This window comes from Pteropus alecto, unplaced genomic scaffold (genome assembly GCF_000325575.1).
Source record: "Pteropus alecto unplaced genomic scaffold, ASM32557v1 scaffold3, whole genome shotgun sequence".
Classification (NCBI taxonomy): Eukaryota; Metazoa; Chordata; class Mammalia; order Chiroptera; family Pteropodidae; genus Pteropus; species Pteropus alecto.
The window spans coordinates 69,291,193-69,314,423 of NW_006442484.1; the positions used below are offsets into that span (position 1 = coordinate 69,291,193).

At 34.7% G+C, this 23,231-nt stretch overlaps 1 protein-coding gene across 7 annotated transcripts in view; it reads left to right on the top strand.

Moving 5' to 3' along the window:
* Window positions 1–23,231, top strand: part of PIKFYVE (phosphoinositide kinase, FYVE-type zinc finger containing) — a 70,764-nt gene that overhangs the window by 41,675 nt on the left and 5,858 nt on the right. For all 7 annotated transcript variants that reach the window (XM_006921405.3, XM_025039321.1, XM_015596619.2 and 4 more), the window contains 18 exons: window positions 1,364–1,464; window positions 2,631–2,702; window positions 3,365–3,536; window positions 5,498–5,676; window positions 7,295–7,408; window positions 7,796–7,904; window positions 8,009–8,163; window positions 9,810–9,900; window positions 12,197–12,257; window positions 13,100–13,237; window positions 13,985–14,105; window positions 15,582–15,677; window positions 17,136–17,219; window positions 17,928–18,025; window positions 19,528–19,692; window positions 21,012–21,071; window positions 21,739–21,915; window positions 22,599–22,702. In XM_006921405.3, the coding sequence (XP_006921467.1) occupies window positions 1,364–1,464; window positions 2,631–2,702; window positions 3,365–3,536; window positions 5,498–5,676; window positions 7,295–7,408; window positions 7,796–7,904; window positions 8,009–8,163; window positions 9,810–9,900; window positions 12,197–12,257; window positions 13,100–13,237; window positions 13,985–14,105; window positions 15,582–15,677; window positions 17,136–17,219; window positions 17,928–18,025; window positions 19,528–19,692; window positions 21,012–21,071; window positions 21,739–21,915; window positions 22,599–22,702 (2,097 nt within the window). The remainder of the gene's footprint in view (window positions 1–1,363; window positions 1,465–2,630; window positions 2,703–3,364; window positions 3,537–5,497; window positions 5,677–7,294; window positions 7,409–7,795; window positions 7,905–8,008; window positions 8,164–9,809; window positions 9,901–12,196; window positions 12,258–13,099; window positions 13,238–13,984; window positions 14,106–15,581; window positions 15,678–17,135; window positions 17,220–17,927; window positions 18,026–19,527; window positions 19,693–21,011; window positions 21,072–21,738; window positions 21,916–22,598; window positions 22,703–23,231) is intronic.

The following is a 23,231-nucleotide window of genomic DNA, read 5'->3' on the forward strand; positions in this document are numbered from 1 at the left end:
CCTTGATTTTTTTTATGGCAGTCGAGAGAGAGAGATGGAAGCTTATAGGAAATTGATTTTATTTTTAAGTTAGATTTATTTATTTTAATATATAAAACACTTTACGTTGTTATTTGACTACGACAGTGCCCTTTTTCTTTACTTTTTAAACAGAAATTGAGGGCAAGGTAAGAAAGATGTATTCATGGACACATTATTGATCATGCTGTTAATGAAACTAATGAACAAATACATCTCTAGATGAGGAAATGCTGTTGTTTAATAAAACAAATAAAAAGATGTTCAGTTTCACTGGTAGGGAAGTGCTAAATAATAAGAGTATACCATCTTTTATTTGTGAGATTGGCAAAAAGGAAAGTAATAAGAGCCGTGGTTTATGAAGTATGGGAAAATACCAATAATAAATTTTATATAAAATTATGTTTATATACATTTGTGTAAATGTATAAAAAGTGATAGGGAAGTCTCTACTAGATTATATGAGCATGTGTATACCTTTGATTCAGGATTTCTGTCTTTTATAACCGATTCCTACAGGAAGAAGTAAGCATTTTGTCTAAGGATATTTACAATTTCTAAGTATATATGTACAAGGATGTTATACTGAAGCATTATTTCTAATTGTTTGCTGTAAAAAGGATGAGTTGGATCTTATTTAATGACCCAGGTAGAGCCCATGATATATTTTGAAGTGTTAAAAGCAAATTGTATGTTAATATATGTAGCGTCATCCCATTTTTATAAAAACAATCACCTGTGTACACTTACGTGGGTGTTTCTGTGTGTGCATGTGTGTGAGCTAGCAACTAGAATGAGCGCTTTTAACCAGACAGTTAATTTGGGGGGTCGGGTGGCATCAAAGGAGGAGAGGCTTTGCGTACTGTATGAACTTTTTCATATACTTCTGTACTATTTGAATTTCAACAGAGAGCAGGCGTTACCTTTGTAATGATCAAAAACATATAAAGTACAAATAAATAAACACCTTGGAATTTAGATTTCTGGGTGTCTAAACTTGAGGTTATAGACGGCCATTAGTTCATACTGTTTCATGTATAATTAACTACTTCCAAAATAATTTAATGCAGTTTTTTAAAAATAAAGAGTATTTAAGAAAACAAGCTGTACAGAGACATCCATTTGTATTTTTTAAGTTTAACTAAAAATTTTGGCTTGTTTTACCACAAAAACCACCTGCTCTTCTTCCTTATATTTAGTTTCTTGTAGTTTTAAATCTTCACCAGAACCCCTTCAGTGATGATAGGCAGCTTTAAAGATCGAGCGGAATGTGTTGGGTTTTGGAAGCATGCCCAGGGCCTGAGCGTTGTGACTTCCAGGTGCTCCTCTGTTCTGTCTCTTTCAGGTGGACTGCCTGAACCCGGTTAACCACCAGCGACTGTGTGTGCTCTTCAGCAGCTCTTCTGCCCAGTCCAGCAACGCTCCCAGTGCCTGCGTCAGTCCTTGGTAGGATTCTTGTTCCCCTGCATTACTGCACTTTACTTATGAACAGAATTCCAGCAGCTTAAAAATATTTAGTCATTAGGATCTGTTTCTGCCGCCAGCCATGTATGAGTTGATAGAACTTTTAATTAAAATGAACTAAACATGAAATTTCTGTTTGTTCATGCATGGAAGTACATGAGATTACCTTAAGTAAGAGTGAAGAGGATGTAAGGCGGGAAGAGAAATTTGTAATTTAAAAAGTGAAAAAGTCGATACATAGAAGCTAGTTTTCAGCATTTTGATGATAATATGTTCAATTTAGGAAGTTTTCCTCTAGGCATCATTTTCATGAAAACAACTTTTTGCCTTAATTTTACTCTAAAATTTAATTCTAAGTATTGATAGACACACAGTACATTAAAAACAAATACATTGTTCCAAATGATAGTCACAAAAAGCCAAGCTATGATGTAGTTTAGTTTTAAAAGTACTATAGAACATACTGCTTGTTTTTGGAGCACTGTTTCCATGACAAAATGTGTTTCATATTTTAATTTTGGACACCAGAAACACTTATTTCTACCAGTGAGAGTAGGGATTCTTCTAGTATCATTATAGTTCTAGCAGACTGACTTGAGCCTGGGGGAACCCATAGGAATTTTCTCTGGGGGTTTATGGACTCCTTGGCCAAGGCTTGAATAAGATGTGGGTTTCAGCAGAGACATAGCCAGCCTATTTGTGGCCATTGATAGTTTACGTGTAGGGTTAGGAACTGTCTCTCCTAGAAGCAGTTGAGCTGCTGCTCACCATGCCTGTTAATGGTGTGGACTGGAGCGCCTGAGACAGGAGACCCATTTCATGATGACAGGGCTTAAGGCTTTGTATGGGAAGCTTTTACTTCTTCCTAACTCAGATCAGTTTTACTCATGTAATATTATAGTTTATGCATTCTGATTAAATAGGTTCATAATGTACTAATGGACTGGGAGTGGATAAGGTGCTGTAATGGGACTTGTCCAAACCCATTTTATCAGATAAGGTAAAGCCTGTTCCATACCAACAGAAGAACATTACCTGCATTGCTACTATATTATAAGCACATCTAACAAGTAATCAGTTTACAGTCTCATGAAATGTCTTTGCCGTGTGGTAATAATTATATGTTACTAATAAATGATCTCTTTTAGGATTGTAACAATGGAATTTTATGGAAAGAATGATCTCACATTAGGAATATTTTTAGAGAGATATTGTTTCAGGTGAGAACAAATTTTCTTGGGTTTCAACCTAAAACATAAACAAGTATTGGAGTATTGCGTAGCTTTCACTTTCATACCACATATTGGAGTGTACCACGCAAAGAAGTAGTCTCTTTCATATTAAACCTAGGATGTCACATCCGGTCCATTCCTCAGGTCTTTTTTTGCCCATCTAATTATCTTGCCAACCTTAAGACTTTTTTTTTTTTTGGAGTCGGGGGCAGGAATGTCTTTTTACAGTGATTCAGGTGAGAGGCAAGAGAAGCACAGAATCTCGGTTTTAGTTTTAGTGCTATTACCACTTAAATTTCAAAGAGCGAGTAACTTGATCTTTGCCACCACCCATTTTTGGAGAATAACAAAATCCAGAAAATGTCAGGAGTTTTAATAGATAAAATGAGATGATGTTTTAAAAATGCTCAGTAAATAGAATGTGCTTATTAATAAGTAGGAACTGTCACCGTGCTGTAGTTGAAGACAGGATGTTCAGCTGTAGGCCCCAGGCAGTACTTTTAAGTGGTACTCTGAACAGACTGTCCACCAGTCATCCTTATTCTAGAGAGGATGCTGTACTTTCTTGTCAGTGGTTTTGATTAGTCAGTATTCATTATACTTTGCTCCTCGGTTTTGTAATTAATGTGAGGACTTTCTTTTTGTCAAAGGCCTTCTTATCAGTGTCCTAGCATGTTCTGTGATACCCCCATGGTGCATCATATTCGGCGCTTTGTTCACGGCCAAGGCTGTGTACAGATAATCCTAAAGGAATTGGATTCTCCAGTACCTGGATATCAACATACAATTCTCACTTATTCCTGGTGCAGAATCTGTAAACAGGTAAATGTACCCTGTGACTGTACTATTTTATATAATATCATTTTTATCTTTATTTGTATACTTTTTTGTGGGAGAGAGTGGTCTGTTATTTAGGTTGTGTTTTTTGTCATTGGACTCTTCTTTATTTTACTTTCTAGTGCTGTACGTTCCATTCAATGTTTGTTCCTTGAAGATTCCATTTTAGGATTTATCAGTCATTATGTAAAATATAGGTACCTTGTCCAGTAAAATATATAGAGTATGTCTTGACATTTCTCAGTTATGTTTGTTTATTCATAAATAAGCAAACACTTATTTAGCACCATCTATGTGCCAGATACTGTACTAAGGCCTAGAATGGAAAAAAAGGGAGGAAAAAGACTTATAACACAATAGTTACAGTATGCTCAGTTGTTTGTATAAGTTTGAGCATATGTCCACATTGCTATTTAAGAGATATAGATGAGGCCATGTTTAAATTGATCTCTACTGGTTTTTCATAAACATTCTTGAGAAAAGTATCACATGTTTTATTTCTTCTGCTGCTTTTCTTTTTTAACTCCAGAGGAAGTATTTGGTGCCAATATTATGTTTTTAATATATGCTTTTTATCCAAATTGTTTGCAGTGAGCATGTGCCAAATTTAACTTCATTGGCATTTTTATTGGCTTAGTTTGGAGTGTGCTTTTGGAAGGCACATATGGGAATTACATGTAAAAATAGTGTGAGCTATATCGATATCAGTGGTTGAGGAGGGCAAAATCAAAGTTAGTTCCTTCTGCAGTGTCAAATATACAGCCATGAAATCATTTCTTTAAGTATCAAGAAATGTTTCTCAGTCTTACTTGTTCTTATAGACTTTTAGTTTCTTTTAGACAGCTGGTAATATTTTGTTGTAGAATATATGAACTTTTGTAGATTGACCAGTGAACGAAATGAATAACAAATTTGATCTTTATGTCTTGTATACTTTGGCATATGCACTTTATTTTAGAACAGAAACTTGCACCTTTGGGTTTATGTTAGAAAGGAAAAGGTAAACAATGTTTGTTACACCAAAATGAAAAACTTATGTGTCAAAAAAAGTTATAACATATGTGACCAAACATTAATATACTTAATATTAAATTTCTGTAAGCCGTGATAATAGAATAATGGGCAAAAGGCATGCATGACAAAGCAGGTTAATACAAATGGCCAGTAGATTTATATAAATAAATTTTATTTTTAGTAGTCAAAGAAGTATAAATAAAACCAGCGAGTGTGTGTTTTTTTTTTCTTTGAAATCTTTTATTCTTTGAAATCACATTTCCAAGATTTATAATTCCTGAGACTGGTAAGAAAGTAGGGGAACTGGTATTCTGATATTGTTGGAGGTTGTGTAAACCAGTACACCTGTTTTGGAAGACAGCGTGACAAAAAGAGTGAAAGACGACGTAAGTGTTCATGCTCTTTGACCTACCAATCCCCACTTTTATTAATTTATTCTAAGAATATAATTATGGACATTCGTAAGTATTTACTTATAAGGAAGTTTATCATAGCATCATCAAAATAAAGAAAAACGTACAGTGACTTAAATGCACATCAGTAGGGATTGGTTAAATAGCTCCATATAATGGGATACTCTGCAGCCATTAAAAATCAAGTGGTACAGAGTATTTTATGTGGGAATGTATTTGTGATCTATTGCTAAGTAAAAAAAGAGGCTGTGAAACTAATTACAAGAAAGAGTTTTGAAATATAAATATACTTTCTGTGCATGTAGAAAGAAAATAAATATATTAGCATATTGACGGTGGTTGGATTACTGGTGATACTGCTCTCCCTAGCCATCTCTAACTCCACCTGCCTTTCCACCTTTCTTTTTCCAGTTTTCGGCCATCAGATGATATTCAATTTGTATTAGAAAAGGAAGTATATTACTTTTTAAAAAAGAGATTCTTAATATGTGATAACGAACGATTTATGCTGACTTTCAGGTAACACCAGTTGTTGCTCTTTCCAATGAGTCCTGGTCCATGTCATTTGCAAAATACCTTGAACTTAGGTTTTATGGGCACCAGTACACTCGTAGAGCCAATGCTGAGCCATGTGGTCACTCCATCCACCATGATTATCACCAGTATTTCTCCTATAACCAGATGGTGGCATCTTTCAGGTGAGAAGTCAGTGCATTTTTACACAATTGCGTACTTACTCCCTGGAAGGCTTTGTGACAGTTCCGCTCTTACTAGATTGAATAAATTTGTGTGGTGTGTATTGTTCCCCACCTCTGCCTTGGCAAATGGAAAGGGCCATACTATTGGGTGAAGAACTTTCAGTGTTATTATTTAATCCTTACCCCGAGAAGTAGCTACTATTATTACCCTCACTTAGAGAGTTTATAGCTCACTTATAGAGTTAGCAAATGATGGAGTCATGATATGAACTAGTAGGTCTGCTACTACAGGGGTTACTCTTAACCTTTGTTTGTTTTTGCATCTAAGAGTTTATCACAGTTTTTGCTAAGACATTAGCTAGCATAAGGATAGTCAGATATTCTGGATAGAGCTAAAATCACTGGTTCAGAGATGGGTAGTTACACTGTCATATTAAATGATTTGAGAAAGCCTTCAGGTTCTGCCTTCAAAATAGATCCAGAATCTGAACACTTCTCACCATCTCCACCACTACCACTCTGGACTGAGCCTGTTCTTTCCACTAGATTATTGCAGTAGCCTCAACCAGTTTGCCTTTGGCCTTGACACCTACAGCCTCTTCGCAACACAGCAGTCAGAATGATCCTATTAAATAAAAATCAGCTCAGCGCACATCTTCTAATAGGTGTCTGTTTCACCCTGAGTGAGAGCCAGAGTCCACTTATAGGCCTGGCCTGTAAGCTCCTAAGGGCTCTGGCTGCCTAGGGCCTCTCTGTTCTTACCTGCTACTCTCCCCAGCTCACCCCGTTGCGGACTAACTGGTGTCTTGGCTGGGCCCTGGTTATTTCAGGCAGGCTCCTGCCTGTTGCCTTGCACTTGCTCTTGTTTCTCAGAGCTGCCTGCCCCGCAGATATCTGCCTGCTTTTCCTTACTTCCTGCATGTCTTTGTTCAAATTTCACCTGTGCTGACTCCTTATCACCCCTAGCATTCCCTGCTTCCCTCCCTCAGCTTTATTTTTGTCTGGTTTGTTACCCAAATCTTATTTCTGAATCCTGAGGGCAGGAATTTTGGCCCTTGTTAGTACTGTATGCTCGGTGCTTCAAACAGCACTTGATGGGACTTCAGGAAATATTTTGTAGTTGGACCCTATTTCCTTTTTCAAGCAGGAGTTTTTAACCATGACCCCACAGTGTAGGTGGGGTATAGCATTACTAGACTACATAAACCCTCAGGTAGGAAGTCAAGAAAGACTCCTGAAGAATCCTCAGGAGTCAGGAAGGTACAGAATACCTATGTCTAAGCTAATCCTAGAAAAGAGTCCCTCTCTGTTTGTAGAAGTTTATACCCCCAGTCTTTTTTTGTTTTTAAAGCACCTGAGGATAGTCTTGGGGGATAAATGATGATATCACAATGCAGTGAAAAAATGAACAAACAGAATTATTCCATATTGGGGAAAATATTTATGATGGTTGAAAAAAGTTATCTTCAAGATTTTTATGATTGTTTTAAAACACCATTTTATAGAAACTTAATTACTACTTATGCATAGGATTTAGTTGACTATCGTGATATAACTTAATTCAAAATATTAAAGTATTTTTCACTTTTCTACTATGACTTGTATTTTCTTCTCTCAGTTATTCTCCCATTCGGCTTCTTGAAGTGTGTGTTCCACTCCCCAAAGTATTCATTAAACGTCAGGCCCCGTTAAAAGTGTCCCTTCTGCAGGATCTAAAGGACTTCTTTCAGAAGTAAGTTTTCGTTTCTTTGATCATCTTTTTTTTGTTCGGTACTGCCTGTAATCTATAGCTATGTTAAATACCGGGTTTGTTCATTTAGCTTTTTTTAAATTGTAAGTAACTGCATTTTTCTAATTGTATGTTATATATGCTTGATGTCAAAAAATTAAAATGTAGACAACACATAAAAGTATTAAAAAAGAAGACAAACTCGCAGACAAAACAGTTGTTAAAATTTTGATGTACATCCTTACAGCTCTTCTTTGTCCTGCAAAATGATATATGATTCTTAATTAGATAAAACATAAAGTTTCGTGTGATATCTTTTTTCCATTTACGTGAGATTAGAAAATTTGATTCTGCTTTTCTAAACTGTTTGATATTCTTTATATTGTTAAGAGTTTCACAGGTATATGTTGCTATTGATGAAAGACTCGCATCTTTGAAGACTGATACATTTAGCAAAACAAGAGAGGAAAAAATGGAAGACATCTTTGCACAAAAAGAGGTAATTTATTCCTTTGACAGAAACCCAAAAGTTAACTATTAACTCATTGGAAGTTTCTTCTGAGGTGTGTCTCAGATGGCTGGAATTGTTTCTGTTTCTTGTAGATGGAAGAAGGTGAGTTCAAGAACTGGATTGAAAAGATGCAAGCAAGGCTAATGTCTTCCTCTGTAGATGCCCCTCAGCAACTGCAGTCAGTCTTTGAGTCACTCATTGCCAAGAAACAAAGCCTCTGCGAAGTCCTGCAAGCCTGGAATAACAGGTATGACTTTGCAGTCTGGTGTTTCTTTAACGTGATTATAAAATTTGGTCTGCCATGATGTTTGTAATTTAAATGTCTTTCTTAATTGTAGATTTTTATTTTACTCTCAAGTTGCAGAAGCTCTTATTTTCTATCACCACTACCACCCTCATATCTTTAAAATATATATGCTAATCTTTAGGTAGTTTGTGAAGATAAAAAAACAAAGATGTGAACAGCCTTCAATACTGTTTCAAATACCTAAGTGTATGTGCTTATTGAATCTAATATATCTGAATTATTGTGTATCCTATACCTTAATTTAAATATTTATTTTGGGAAGCATTTCCTTTTAATGCTTACAAAAATGTTTGGTTAAATTGTTATAACATTTATTCATAGAGCACTTGGATTATGCTAGGCACTAAGTAAGGCAGTAAACAGATATCTACTCTTTTTTAAAAAGTTAAATTCACTGGGGTAACATTGGTTAGTAACATAAGCTTCAGGTGTACAGTTCTGTAATACATCACCTGTATATTGCATTATGTGCTTACCGCCCAAAGTCTAGTCTTCTTCTGTTACCATATATTTGACCCCCTTTACCCTCTTCACTCTCCCTCCCCTCTTCCTCTCTGGTAACCACCCTACTGTTGTCTGGCTGAGTTTGTTAGTTGCTTTCTGTTTTATATCCGACATGCGAATGAAATCATATCGTTTTGGTCCTTTTTCATCTGACATTTCACTTAGCACGATAATCTCAAGATCCGTCCATGTTGTTGCAAATGGTAATATTTCATCTTTTCTTATGGCTGAGTAGTATTCTATTGAATATATGTACCATATCTTCTTTATCCAGTCATCCATTGATGGACACTTAGGTTGTTTTCATGTCTTGGCTATCATGAAGAATGTTGAAATGAACATAGAAGTGGGTGCATATATCATTATGAATAAATGTTTTCAAATTTTTTGGTTAGATACCCAGTAGAGGGATTGTTGGGTCATATGGTAGCTTTATTCTTAATTTTTTGAGGAACCTTCATACTGATCTCCATAGTGGCCGTACCAATTTACAATCCCTCCAGCATTGTATAAGGGTTCTTTTTCTCCACATCCCCTCCAACACGTGCTATTTCTTGTCTTTTGATAATGTCATTCTAACAAGTGTGAGGTGGTAGAAATTCACTTTTTCATTTGATCTTATGAGTCCAAAATGTATATACTATTTCCATTTCACAGAGAAACTATGGCTCTAAGAGACTAAGGAATTTGCCCAAGTTATAAAGCTGTTAATTGTCAGAACTTGGCTTTGAGCTTAGGTGTATCCATCTTTAAAGCCTGTGTTTTTGATGTTACGTTATGCTGTCTCTTATAGTAATTTGCCGTTCTTTTATAACTATAGTCATATCAGTAACAGCTCTTGATACATTGATTAGAATACATGCTGCCGAAGCGAGCACAATTCGTTGATTAGAAATAAGACAAAAACTTAGTTATGTACAACTTTAGAATCTATTGAAATCAAAATGCAATCTGAATATTAGGAAAATGTAATTATTGTGGTTTCAGAGCTGTAAGAAGAAAATTTATAAGTGTCATTCAGTATATAGAAATAAAACCATATTCTTTTCTTTGTTTGTTTTCTGTTTTTCCTTTAATTGTAGGTTGCAGGACCTTTTCCAGCAGGAAAAGGGTAGAAAGAGGCCTTCAGTTCCTCCAAGTCCTGGAAGACTGAGACAAGGGGAAGAAAGCAAGGTAATAAAATGTAGTCTTGTCTCTAGACCTTCATTGATATAAATATTATAATTAATTTCCTTTATGCTATTTAGAAGTGGTAGTTTAATATGCACTTTATTAATAATATAAAATCGGGGTTTTTATTTTAAAGTTGTGAGGTTTCAAGGAGACATGACCTAGATTAATTTTTTATCTTAGCCTGAAATAAAATGTTATAATTCCTTTATTAGAAACATTTATTAAAAGCTGCTCGCTACTGGCATTAATGAAGATAGTATCACAGTGGTAATAGGTGCTGTAAAGAAGTTGTGGATATTCTGAGTATAAAATAGAGTCCTGATTTATTTTGCTTTCACTTTCGGGTGTTCTTTATCTCTGTGTTTAAGTGAGAAGCTTTTCTTAAGGGGTCTGGGTTAGTTCTACACATTGATTTAATTAGCCTTTCCTAACTGTGTTAGTTTTCTCTTGTTGCTTAACTAATTACCACAAACTTTATGGCTTAAAACACAAATGTATTATCTCACAGTGGTCATTGGTCTGGTACAGTGTGGCTGGGTTCTTTGTTCTGTCTCACAGCTGAAATGAAGATTTCAGCCAGGGCTGTTATCTTACCTGAGGTTCAGGGTCCCCTTCCAAGCTTATCCAGGTTGTTGGCAGAATTCGGTTCCTGGAGGTTATAAGACTGAGGATCCCCTTTTGTTGTTGTTAGTCAACCAGGATGATTCTCAACTCCTAGGGGCTGCTTGCTTTCCTTGTCATGTGGCTCCTTCCATCTTCAAAGCCCCATGCTTCAGATCTTCTCATGCTTTAAATCTCGGATTTTTTCTGTGTCTGACCTCTAAACATAGATTTAAGGGACACGTGATTAGGTCAGGCCTACCTGGATGATCCTCGCTCCCTTAAGGTTAACTGATTTGGGACCTTAAATACATATCTTTTTGTACAAGTCTATAATACCTATAGAACATTTTCATGAAATAATGGATCCAAGTGCTTTAAATCTTTGTTTTATTTAGTAATATATAATTGAATTCTTCATTTTTGTCTCATAAATAACTGTAGGAATCACTTTTCCTTAAAGTGTAGGTGAGGAGAAGAATAAAGATTATTGAAGATGATTTGTATATTAGTATTTGCAAAGTAGTCTAGGGCTAGCACAGACTGCTAATGGCCCTTCATTTGCCCACTGAAGAAACTGCAAAGCTAGTGATGTAAGACCTTTAACTATAATATGTAGACACAGAATTTAAAATATAAAATTATTCAACAGATGATAATCTTTTTGAAAGGTTGAAAGTTGACTGGAAAATCTGTAGCACTGCCTTTATATTCATTCATTTGACAAGTAGTTCTTGAGTGCTTTTGGACACTGTTCTAGGTTCAAGGCATACATTTGTGAACAAAGGCCATTGTCACTGCCCCCATTGAACATTTGTCTAATGAGGAAACTGAAAAATAAACGGATGAACCAATAAACATTTAAAAAACAGATGAAAAAAAACTGTAAAGAAAAAAATGAGGGAGATGGAGCGTATTGCGGAAGGAATGGGTGGTGGTTGGTTATTTTATACAGAGTGGCCAGGAAGGTTTCTCTGGTGTAGTGAGCAGATCTAAAAACATTCTAAGCAGCAGTCTAAGAAATTACTTTGTAATCAAATTGTGCACAGAGCTTATAGTCATTCTAAATATATCTTATCTGTGGATAATGGGACTTGAGAAAGTCAGTGGTTGATAAAAGATTACTAGGTTAAATGGATAATCATAAGTAGTTTCTAGTTGCTTTAATACTAAGAAGTGAGCTCCTGTTGAGTGCAATATTCTGAAAGTGTGGTTCAAGGACCCCTGGGAGCCCAACACCCTCTCAAGGGCTCTACAAGATTTCCCTTTTTCAACTACGTGCTGATGTGAAGCTAGATATTTTTTATATACTTAAATCATAATAATATAGCTCAACAGGTTAAATGCAGAAGCCAGAGATGACTCTCCCTGTCTTCTATTAAGCTAGTCATTGAAGTATTTGTAAAAATGTAAAATAATGCCTCTCTATTACCAATTATTTTTTGGAAAACAGCTATGTTTTAAAAGATATTTATGTTAACATATAATGGTTTATTGTCATTTTTAAATGAATTGATACATTTCTATTAAGGTAAAAATTGGAAGATATAACCATATAAAAGCCATGTGAGTGCCCTAATGATTCTTGGGATTGAAGGAGTCCTGAGACCAAAACGTTTAAGATTCATTTGGTTAAAAATTTTTTTAAATGTGATTTTAATGTTCCCTTAAGAACAAAGTATTTAATTCTCCACAGATAAGTGCAGTGGATGCATCTCCACGGAATATTTCTCCAGGACTTCAAAATGGAGAAAAAGGTGGGTCTTTAGGTCTAATGATCACCTGCCATTGTGTTTAAAGAATTTCTTAGTCTAGTAATTGTTTTTAACTGCTAATTTTGAGAATTTTTTTTCTAATGCAGTTGTTCTTAGACTTCTTTTCCTTTCCTTTAGAGCATTTGTAGCACTGTCAGTTTAGAGTTATCATAAAGTATATTGCAAGAAGAAAATTAAGGATCCTGAAATGTAACTAAATAGAGAAGGCCTCTGTTAGGGGAAGAACAAACAGAAAAAAGGAGGTTGAATTTCTCTTTTGCTTGTTACAAAGTCAACCCCCAGGTTTCACTGCAAAAATCTCACAAAGTTTTATATTTTTATGTCACTAAAATCTTTTCTAGACTTAGGCAGTTTTTCACAATATTTCCTTGAATAACTTGGTATGACTGAGACTTATATTTGTAGAATAAGAGCTCAACTAACTCATAGTTCTTGGCATTTTTCTATTATAATTAAATGAATGTTCCCTCTGAGAATAAGCATGTGATTTTTTTCCTAATAGTGTCATAATATCATTCCCTATTAAATTAAATGAACTAATATTGGTAGGCGGTATGGTCAAGTACAGGGTGTTGGATAGGAGTCAGACTTGGTTACCAGTCATAATGCTGTCACTAAAATCCAATCTGATTGTAGTCGAGTCATATAGCCTGCCTGGATTTTTATATCCATTACTAAAATATGCACTAAAATGGCCTCAATAATTTTTAGGAAGCTAAAATTCTTTGGTTTATGAAGTAAAAATATCAGTGGCACTTTAAAAACATCACTGTCAGGTAGGAATGGACTAAATGTTTTTAAACAACTCATTCGTTTTTCTTTAGAGGACCGCTTCTTAACAGCCTTGTCTAGTCAGAGCTCCACCAGTTCTGCCCATCTCCAGCTGCCTGCTCCGCCTGAAGTCACATCTGAGCAGTTGACAGGAGGGTCCTCTGAACTAGACACAGCCAGCATTCCCGAAGGTGCAGTTTATCACTTTTACTGTACTTCTTCCAAAAGAGAAAAACACTCTGAATGCTTTGACATAATGCTTTCCAAACCCTTAGAATTAAAAAATTTTGTACTTATTGAAAGAGCTCTTTTATAGCTTTTTTACCATATCACTTCTTCATTTGTACTATTGGACATGTAAGTATTTCAGTAACAAAATGTGATTTGGCTGCATCTACTTTTTGGGGAATATTACTTTCTTAAGTCCCATAAAGTATAACCAATAAGAAAACAGGAGAAATTGCAACTGTTTCTTCAACAACAAATATGTGTTTTGCTGATAGCAAATTTATGCCTTCTCTCTTGCTTTCTATTTAAGTAGTAACTACTTATAGTGCAGACTTTAAATATAACTTAAATTGCACTTACACTCAGATGTAATAGCCACAGTGCACGTAATTGAGTTGAAGTGCAGTAATCCCATCATGGCTGCTGCCTGGCCTCAGCATTGATTATAGGACGATCTCAATGTCAGAAATGTTAAAGTGTAAAAAAATTAACCCCTTGGAGTCAGTGCTGGGTATGCTTCACTGTTGCTTCTTGTTTCAGCCCATAATATTCATTATTGCTATATCAGAAATTTTACACCATAATTGATAATTATGATGTGTATACATCTGTGTTCCAAAAAGGAACAGAAATAAAGTTAAATAAAGCTTTATAGTTTTTTACTCTTCCTGAATATTAACTAACATATAAGTGAATATTTTTCATCCTAGATGTGTTTGATGGACATTTGTTGGGATCCACAGACAGCCAAGTGAAGGAAAAATCAACCATGAAAGCCATCTTTGCAAATTTGCTTCCAGGAAATAGCTATAACCCTATTCCGTTTCCTTTGTAAGTATTATAAAAGCTAGCGGCTGTTGGGTGGTTTTATTTTTTACTAAATTAAAAAAAAAACTCTCCCTATAGATTTACTCTCTGTATTTAAATATGTTTAACTGTATATAAGTATTTCTCAGTTCTATATTACACGTCATCACAATAAAATAGATGTCTTTTGGTATAATGTAATTTGTAGAACATGTGATCATTGTTATATAGTAGATGAGTGAATGAAAAAAACATTAATGTTGCTTAATGCTTAAGATTACTGTTTCTAAAAACAAGTGTTTATATATATTTGAAGATATACTACTGTACCTGCTGAGCTCAGAATCCTAAAAACAAATTGCTGATTGTATGTGAGGATGATATTGCTGACCCAGTAATTTACTGTGAGTTTTCTAACAGTGGTAATGAATTACAATGACCCATACAAGTTTTTATGTGATCTTGTTTGTACTGGGCTCACTCACAATGGGAAAAAATATAGGCTGGCGATAGGAATGCTTTTCTTCTGTTGTTTGGATGGCAGGTGCTGCTCTTGTTACTTTTGTACAGGTGTATCCACATTTGTTAATAAGGACTTTGTTCTTATCTGACGTATGTATTAATTTATTCAGTCAATATTTAGACTTACTGAGCACCAGCTCTAGTGCCCCAGGATGTGGAAAAAGATTAGTAAGGAGAAATCACTGCTTTCAGGAGCTCACAGTCTTGGAAAGGAGACAAGTAGAGACTCATAGTATAGCTTCTTGCCCCAACCAGATTAGGTGTCTTTGTTATATGCTCTCATGATTCCCTCACGGCACTCACCACAGAAGGCATTGTATTTATCTGTAGGATTATTTGTTTGTTTAATCCCACTATACTGTATACTCTTCCATGACTATTTTTTTCACTATTATATTGTTAATGTCTTGCACATGTTAGGTGCTTAGTAATAGTTTTGCTCAGTAAATAACTGTTACTCAAATGAATGAATGCTTCCCTATGGGATTTAGGGTGGAAGTTGGGGGAGCAAGATTTGGGGTAAAATGAGTCACAGCATTGAGTTTCCTTGTGATATTAGGAGAACAGTTATGTTATTTCTTGTTGGATTAGTAGTACATTTCCACAATTTCTAAAAGACTTTACTTTCAAGCTTATAGTAGAGCAAAATCTTTTACACTTTTGCTGTTCATTGTAAGTCATTTTTGAGATGAATTTGGCTTAATGTCTTGTTAGTGTAGAAAGCTTTGTTTAGAGTAACTGTTCCAGAATGCTCTGATTTGAAAACTAATAATTTTCAAAAACTGATAATTTTTAATTGCCTTTAAAAACTTTGACTGTTAGGTTCAAGTTTGCATACATTTTGGCTTAATTATATTCTTATAATTATATACTATGTTGTTAAGATTGCATTTATTAGCAATGTGTTAATGGTTTGTATATATGATTTTTTTGCTAATTTTGTGCTTATTTATTTATGTACTTTAAATTTTTGAACAGTGATCCAGATAAACACTACTTGATGTATGAACATGAGCGGGTGCCCATTGCAGTCTGTGAGAAGGAACCCAGCTCCATCATTGCTTTTGCTCTCAGGTATTATTCATGGGGCTTTTTCACCTATGGTTGTATTTTTATATTTTACGTATAGTTTTTAATTTCCTTATCGTTGAGATGTTACATAAAATAGAGCAAAAATGATTATAAGTAAAAAAACATATAATCTGAGTGTGATAGCTTATTTTCTTGTATCTCAAATTATACTCTCTACCCAAATGATTATAGGATGATTCTTAAGCCACCTCCTAATAACTAAATTGACTAGACAAGTTATTTACTAATCCTTTAACCATTCTCTGTAATATAGTATGTATCCACTATATCCCTTCCTTGATTTACTTATTGACATAATGCTTAGAACATATCTGCCCTACGTTATCTGAATATCTTTTTTCGTACTCTTCATTCATTTCCTTTCTGCTTCTCACACATAGCAGGTAAAGTTTCTTACTTAGGGTAATGCTGTTTCTGTATCTTAACCCATTTATATGTCCACCATTGTGTATCCTAAAGAAGCATTCCTCTTTAGAAATAGATATGTTATGTCAAAAAGAATAAAGCTTTTAAATCTTAATGATATCTTGGCAGTGGTAGAACTTAGTTTAAGTAGAATCTAAGATGTTTAATTAAAAAATTTTTTTCTGTTGCAAGGTATTGAAATTTTGATTTGTATATATTGGTTACAAGGAGTCCACTTATTCAATAAATTTTGAATGTCAACAATGTGTGATATACTAGGTATTGGATATATAGAGGGTAAACAGGATAGATTTATATGCCTCAGCATTTATGGAGTTTAGAGTTTACTGTTTGAATAAAGAAGACTTTTTTCCTTTAGAAGATTCCATATTAAAAATTTTTTATCATCGCCTTTTGGCCTTTATCAAGCTAGTTAGTATTTGCTTCTCACTTTATTGCTTAGACATACTACACTAATAAGAAAGGTAGGAAAGTCAACCAAATCAAAAATATATTTTGTACTATCAGGAAGCAAATATTCTGGTTGAGGTAACCTTTTTTAATGTCCTGGCAGAATAATACACCCAAAGATGCTTCTCGTTTCCTAACATCTGATTTATCTAAATTAGGGCTCCCAGGCTGTGAGTTTAAGAGTTGAACTTTTTTTTTTTTGGCTGATGCAACATAAAAAAATTTTCAGTAAAGCACTTTCAAGTTCCTTTCCTCTCTATTATACTAAACCCTGAAGTTTCGTACTTGTAAATCAGCTTTCAAACAATTAAAGTATTTCATCTAAATGTTAGTATGTAGGCTCTCTCCATCTTTGTTTAGGATATTGATAGTGGTTGGTGTGTTGAGTTGTCTATTGTATTCTCTCTGGAGACAGATACTTGATAACTTTTGTTAAGTGTATTTGTTTAATTATGGATACTTATAATGATTGTGTTTTTATAATATAAAGCTTATTCGGAAGCATATAATTTATTTTAAAAGGAGTGTAATGTTTAACATTTTTCAACCTGTTTCTACCCTAAGTTGTAAAGAATACCGAAATGCCTTAGAGGAATTGTCCAAAGCAACTCTGCGAAACAGTGCCGAAGAGGGGCTTCCAACAAATAGGTGATCCATGATTAAGTAGAATCTATTTTAATTTAGCTATGTCATCTTTCTAAATGCTCATACTTCAATTTTATCAGTATGAAAGTTTTTGGGATACACACTTGTATTTTAGCCAATAATTGATAGAGCAAAATTCAACTATAGCAAAAGACCTTAAACTCTTTCTTTGGATACTATTTTCTGATAATTGCCATAGAAGTCAATGTATATTATAGATTTAAACTTTCAACATTTTAAATTCTCTTTAAAAAATAGTAATTTGTGAAATTAGTAAGCTACTGTTTATCTTTGTAACTTAAAATATTTGTGAATTTTCCATAATAATTAAAGATCCTAATAGTTAAACAAAACAAAAAACCCAAACCCCCCAAAACCATTTCTTTTAGTATTCGAGACATTTAAACAGAAATTATCATAGGCTCATTATTTTGATTCTTACTGAAATAGGTTTCCCAACTTCACTAAAGCCTGTGCACAAGCTTTTATAATATTTCTCCATATACATTTATAGTTAAAACGGTTTGCCTTTTTTTTAAGTCCAGTAGACATTTCAAGACTTCCATGTTCTAATCTGTATAGAAATTATGAATCAGATTTATGATATTGTGGGTTTGATAGGTGGGGAATAAATTAATGAAGGAATCAGAGTACTTGCTATTTTCTGTCTGAATAATATAAAACCAACTTTTCTTTTGTTTTTCATTTTAGTACTTTAGATAGCAGACCAAAGAGTAGCAGCCCTGTTAGATTACCTGAGAGCAGTGGAGGACAGACGAACCGCACAGCGGAAATAGAACCACAACCAAGTAAGATTACAAATGGAGAAGCAGTTATTATTAGTTTTGTTTGTAATTGCAGTTTGAAGAAGAAAACACACAAGAAATACTGTCTGGCAAGGATTTACTACTTCTGGTCTTTGAAATATAGTATGGATTTAGAATTTTTTGAATATCCTCTTTTATACATATTTTGCTTATTTTTGATTCTTAAGTTTATTGAATTTGGAACTCCTAGGAACTCAGAGTTATGCAGAAAGAAGGAGGATCTGGCTTCTTAGCTCGGGCTATCAGTTTAAAGTGTACGACCTAAGAAATATAACAGCAGCTTTTTCTGTTGTTTTTGCAGTGTTGCTGGCATCGTGAAAAGAACTCCTTATGCATTATCTCCTTTAATCCCCACAGGAACCACATAAGCGTTATTTGACATAGCCCAAATTTTTTAGAAAGATGGTTTAGACTTAGATTAAGCAATTTTCTCAAATTATACAGGTAGTGGAGAACTGGGTTTTCAACTTTGGTCTTTGTCAGTTAGGAATGTATTCACTACAAGTAATAGAAAACTCACGGCTAATGGGGTTTAAGCAAATGACAGTTTATTCTTCTAAAATAACAATGTCTCCAAGTGGGCAGTTGCTGGCAGGGGTTCAGCTACTCAGCGTCGTCACGACAGCTTATAGGGGTTTCTCTATGATTCTCTTAAGTTTTACTCATGGTCGGAAATGTTCCACTTTATGTTGACATTTGAGGCAGCAAGAAGGGAGGTATGAGTTACAGCTGTTTCTTTTTATTAGGAAAGCAGCAATTTCCCCTTTCAGTCTCATTAGTTAGGACTGAAAGTCTCAGTGTCACCCCTCCCTGCAAAGGAGACTGAGAAAGTGGTGAGCAGCACTGTCCTGCTTGGCTTATGCACATCATAATTTGTTTCCTGGGGCTGTATGTGTCTCCCTTCCCCCACCACAAAAAAATAATTAGTTTTGTTAGCAAGGATCAAAGTGGGATTAAGAGACCATAATGATGTCCGCCACCCTACACTTTATAATTCACATTTGATATGGTTTTGTAGATGGTAAAGGTACAAGATTAGAATCATATATACTAAGCTCATAGAGCATTAGATCATATATAATAATCTCAAAACTAAGAAGAGTATAGAGCAAGCTTTAGTAATATTTTTGGCCATTCTATATTATTTACTTTCTGAAGATGTTAAAAACAAAATCTTATATTTTGCTGTGTTAAAATGTAGGAATACAAACAATAAAAATATGTCACCTTTCACTTTGAATTCTCATAGCTCGTAATGTTGTTTTGTATTAGTTTAATTAATTGTATTGTAATACTATAAAAATTCAGCCCAAACTTACTCTTGTTGCTTAAGTTACCGTGACTGCCTTGGAAAGATATTTTTCAGAGGTTTTATGTAGAATTCTACCCTTATAAAATGGTTACAGCTAACAGGGAATGAGTTGAAAATTTTAAATTTTTCAACATATAGTGACCTGTATTTATATGTTGCTTCTTATTTGTAGCCAAGAAAGCTTCCGGAATGCTGTCCTTCTTCCGCGGGGCAGCAGGGAAAAGCCCTGACCTCTCTTCCCAAAAGAGAGAGACCTTACGTGGAGCGGACAGTGCTTACTACCAGGTTGGGCAAACAGGCAAGGAGGGGACAGAGAGTCAAGGCACTGAGCCTCCAGGTGTGTTAAAGGAGACCAGATGTACTTATTCTAGGCTTTGGTTTACTCATTTTAGTTATGTTCCTTATAGCCTTAAGTAGATAATTCTGACTGCTAAAACCAGGGCCTTCCCCCACTTCTCAGATCTCAGCATGGTAGAGTGGAAAAAGCACGGCACTTGGAGAGTCCGGCTGGGTTCACACATCATTGCTATCACTTACTGTGTGGTAGAATCAAATCCCTAGTTTCCACACCTGTCAGTTGGCAAAAGCAATGTCTTTCAAGGTTTACTGAGAACTAAGTGACATTACACATGTAAAATATCTGTCTCACCATGTAAATCCTGGCATATATTCAAGTGTGTTTCTTCCACTACACCCCCCAGATGTTTCCTTTCTTTTCCGGTTCCTGTAAGGTTGAGACTGTTGATGTCCACCTTCATTTTGGTATTTAAAAAATATGTCTACCTGATTATGTTTGAGCGTGGGTGAGACCAAACTATGCTGACTTGCTTTTGTAAATAAGAGTGTATTGGGACACAAGCACGCCCACCCATTTACTGACGTCTGGCTGCTTTCATGTTACGTTGGCAAGTCGAATAGTTGAGACTAAGAAACTTAACATCTGGCCTTTTACAGAAATATATTGGCAGGCCCTGGGTTAGATCATGAATTAGTTTATTTTAAAATGCAATTAATTTCATGGTAAAATTTCACTGATAATTAAGATATCTGTTTAGTATTCTATAGGCTGCCATTGGGCTTGTGATTCTGGAAAGGCATCGGTGCTTTGAAAAAACAGTTTTGAAATGTGAAACTTAGAGGATGACTTGTTCTTCTAGATATTAAAAAGTGCTCCAAATCTACGATAATTACAGTGGATCTGGCAGTAGGTTGTTGGACAGATCAAATATTAAAAAAAAATAGCTCTGAGGTAGACACTGGTGTATTTTATATATTACATAAATATCTAAGTATGTGGTATAGGGGAAGCATTATTCCACTTATGGGCAAAACTGGTCATAAACTCTGATAAAGAAGCAATGGAAACTCTTATGTAAGAGCTGATTTAGCATATTGCTATTATAGGAATCACTTAAATATGAGAAAAATTATTCTTTAACCTAAATTCTCTTTTTTAATCTAAAAATTGATCTTTCAAAAGGTACACACATTTTTATTGTAATAGTTTACACAGTTTAATTGTGTACATAATGCTAGAGAGTGACTTGACTAGGATAGAGTTGACTTGTTTTTAATGTTATATCAGGGGAAAAACAGGCAAAATGGAGTGATAGCTGTTAAAAACTTTGGCTTTACTACTGATATTAAACCTTTTAGATGAAGCAGATGGAGGAGATACACAAAAGAAACAACTCACAAATCCACACGTGGAGCTTCGTAAGTATGAGATTAAATATTGTTAGTTTGGGGACAGGGACTATAATTGAGCAAACTATTATTTGAGGCTTCTAGCTTTATACTAGGTAAATATCCTACTTCTTGAACTACATTAAGTGTGTGTGCTGACATAACTTCTATTTAATTTAGATTTAGTTTATAAAATATATATTGTTCATTTCAAAGAAAGTTTATGAATTTAATTGAGTTATAATTTATAAATTATAATTCTTTTTAGTTTCTAATGTTTAAATAATTACTTACTGTGTAATCTAGAGCCACAGAGCCTTGACAAAGTATGTAGAATTGTGTGTATCTGTGTGGGTGCCAAAAATTTATCATCCAGAATAACATATACAGTAAAATTTAAGATGTAAAAGTACAATGATTAAAATACAGTGATCAGTATAAAATGGGAAATGGGCCTTATATTATGTTTGATTTTTCTGTAAATTTGTAAGGGTGGTCATCAGATGCTCTCTAACCCTCTCTAAAGATCACTTTAACAAAATTGTAATATTCAGGGGTATAATAGACTAAACATGAAAAATGCTATCATGGAGAAAATTAAATGATTGCCTTTGGTGGGGGTGGGGAAGTGGGCAAGAGGAAAAAGATATTTCCAATTCATAAAAGCTTTTTTTTTCTTAAACACTTCTGTTTATAGAATTTTCTGACGCTAATGCTAAGTTTTACTGTCGGCTCTACTATGCGGGAGAGTTTCATAAGATGCGGGAAGTGATTTTGGGCAGCAGTGAAGAAGATTTCATTCGTTCCCTTTCCCACTCGTCACCCTGGCAGGCCCGTGGAGGCAAATCAGGAGCTGCATTTTATGCAACTGAAGGTTTGTCTTTTTAATTTTTTGCTAATTAAGTAGTATCCATCTTTTTCTCTCAAATAATTTATGAATGACTTGAACTGAGGTAGTAGGACACTGTCAATTGGCAAACAAATTTTTGTTTTTCTTTTTACATTTATGCCGTGTCATAAAATATTTAAAAGCATATACATGTATATGATACCTCAGAGCTGATGAGAGAAAGGTAAAAACAGAAATATTTAACCTGAAAATAGGTTCCTAACAGTGAGGCTTACAGAAGACCGTACCACTTATACCTCATGCTTCATTCTCCATGCCCTGTGAAAGCAGAATTATTTGAGATAATGCAGCAGGAAGGATGTTACTTGATAAGAACTTTCATAACCATTACTTATTGGACTACTTACTAACAAAGGAGTTTATAAAATTTTACTTTGTAGTTTTAAAAAGTAGATCATCTAGCTGCGAATTTAAGGGTGGTACTTACTGTCAAAAGTAGAGGTTCTTGACTATAAATCCGTAGAAGCCCTTTTAAATGTTGAATTAACGGAGGACTATGTTCTGATCAGATTTTTCTCTGTGACATTAGAAAATGTTCCTTAAAAACGTGAAGCAAACAGATCATTTTGGATTTTTGGAATGATTTATTATAGATTACCTCAGTAAATACTGTGATTGAATAAACACGTGAAATTTCTGCCTTTTAGATGATAGATTCATTTTGAAGCAAATGCCTCGTCTGGAAGTCCAGTCTTTCCTCGACTTCGCACCACACTACTTCAATTATATTACAAACGCTGTTCAACAAAAGGTAGAAATCCCAAACCTTGGTCGATAATTAGAATTTGCTAGGCTTTTTCACATCCCGAGAGGTAGTCTGAATGGCAGTTTTTTCCGTGGTAAGATATGAACAGGACATGACTGGATTTCTGTTATGCTACTGATGTGTGATGGAATGCAGTGATTTCAGACTCTTTCCTCCCTTTGCCAGTGAGGAACCAAGAGACCCCTAGCAAGTTGCATTTAATTAGTATATATAAAAAAGTCAATTAAAAACATTAAAACTGAAAGAAAATAGCTGTATATTTAACAATTTGTAATTTTGCTGAGACAGACAGATGTTTGAAACATGTTGAGAAATGAGGGCGTGGATCCGGTAGGCAGAAAGAGAGGAGCCACTGGCCCAGGTTTGCCTAGTTGTCATTGAGCAGTGACCCTTTCAGTAGGCATATGAGGGAGTCATGGATTTTTTTTTCATTTACAGTTTATTGCTTGTTATTGGGGAAATTCTGTGTTATAAAATTTGCAAATGGAGCAGATGTGAAAGATTATCCCTTGGG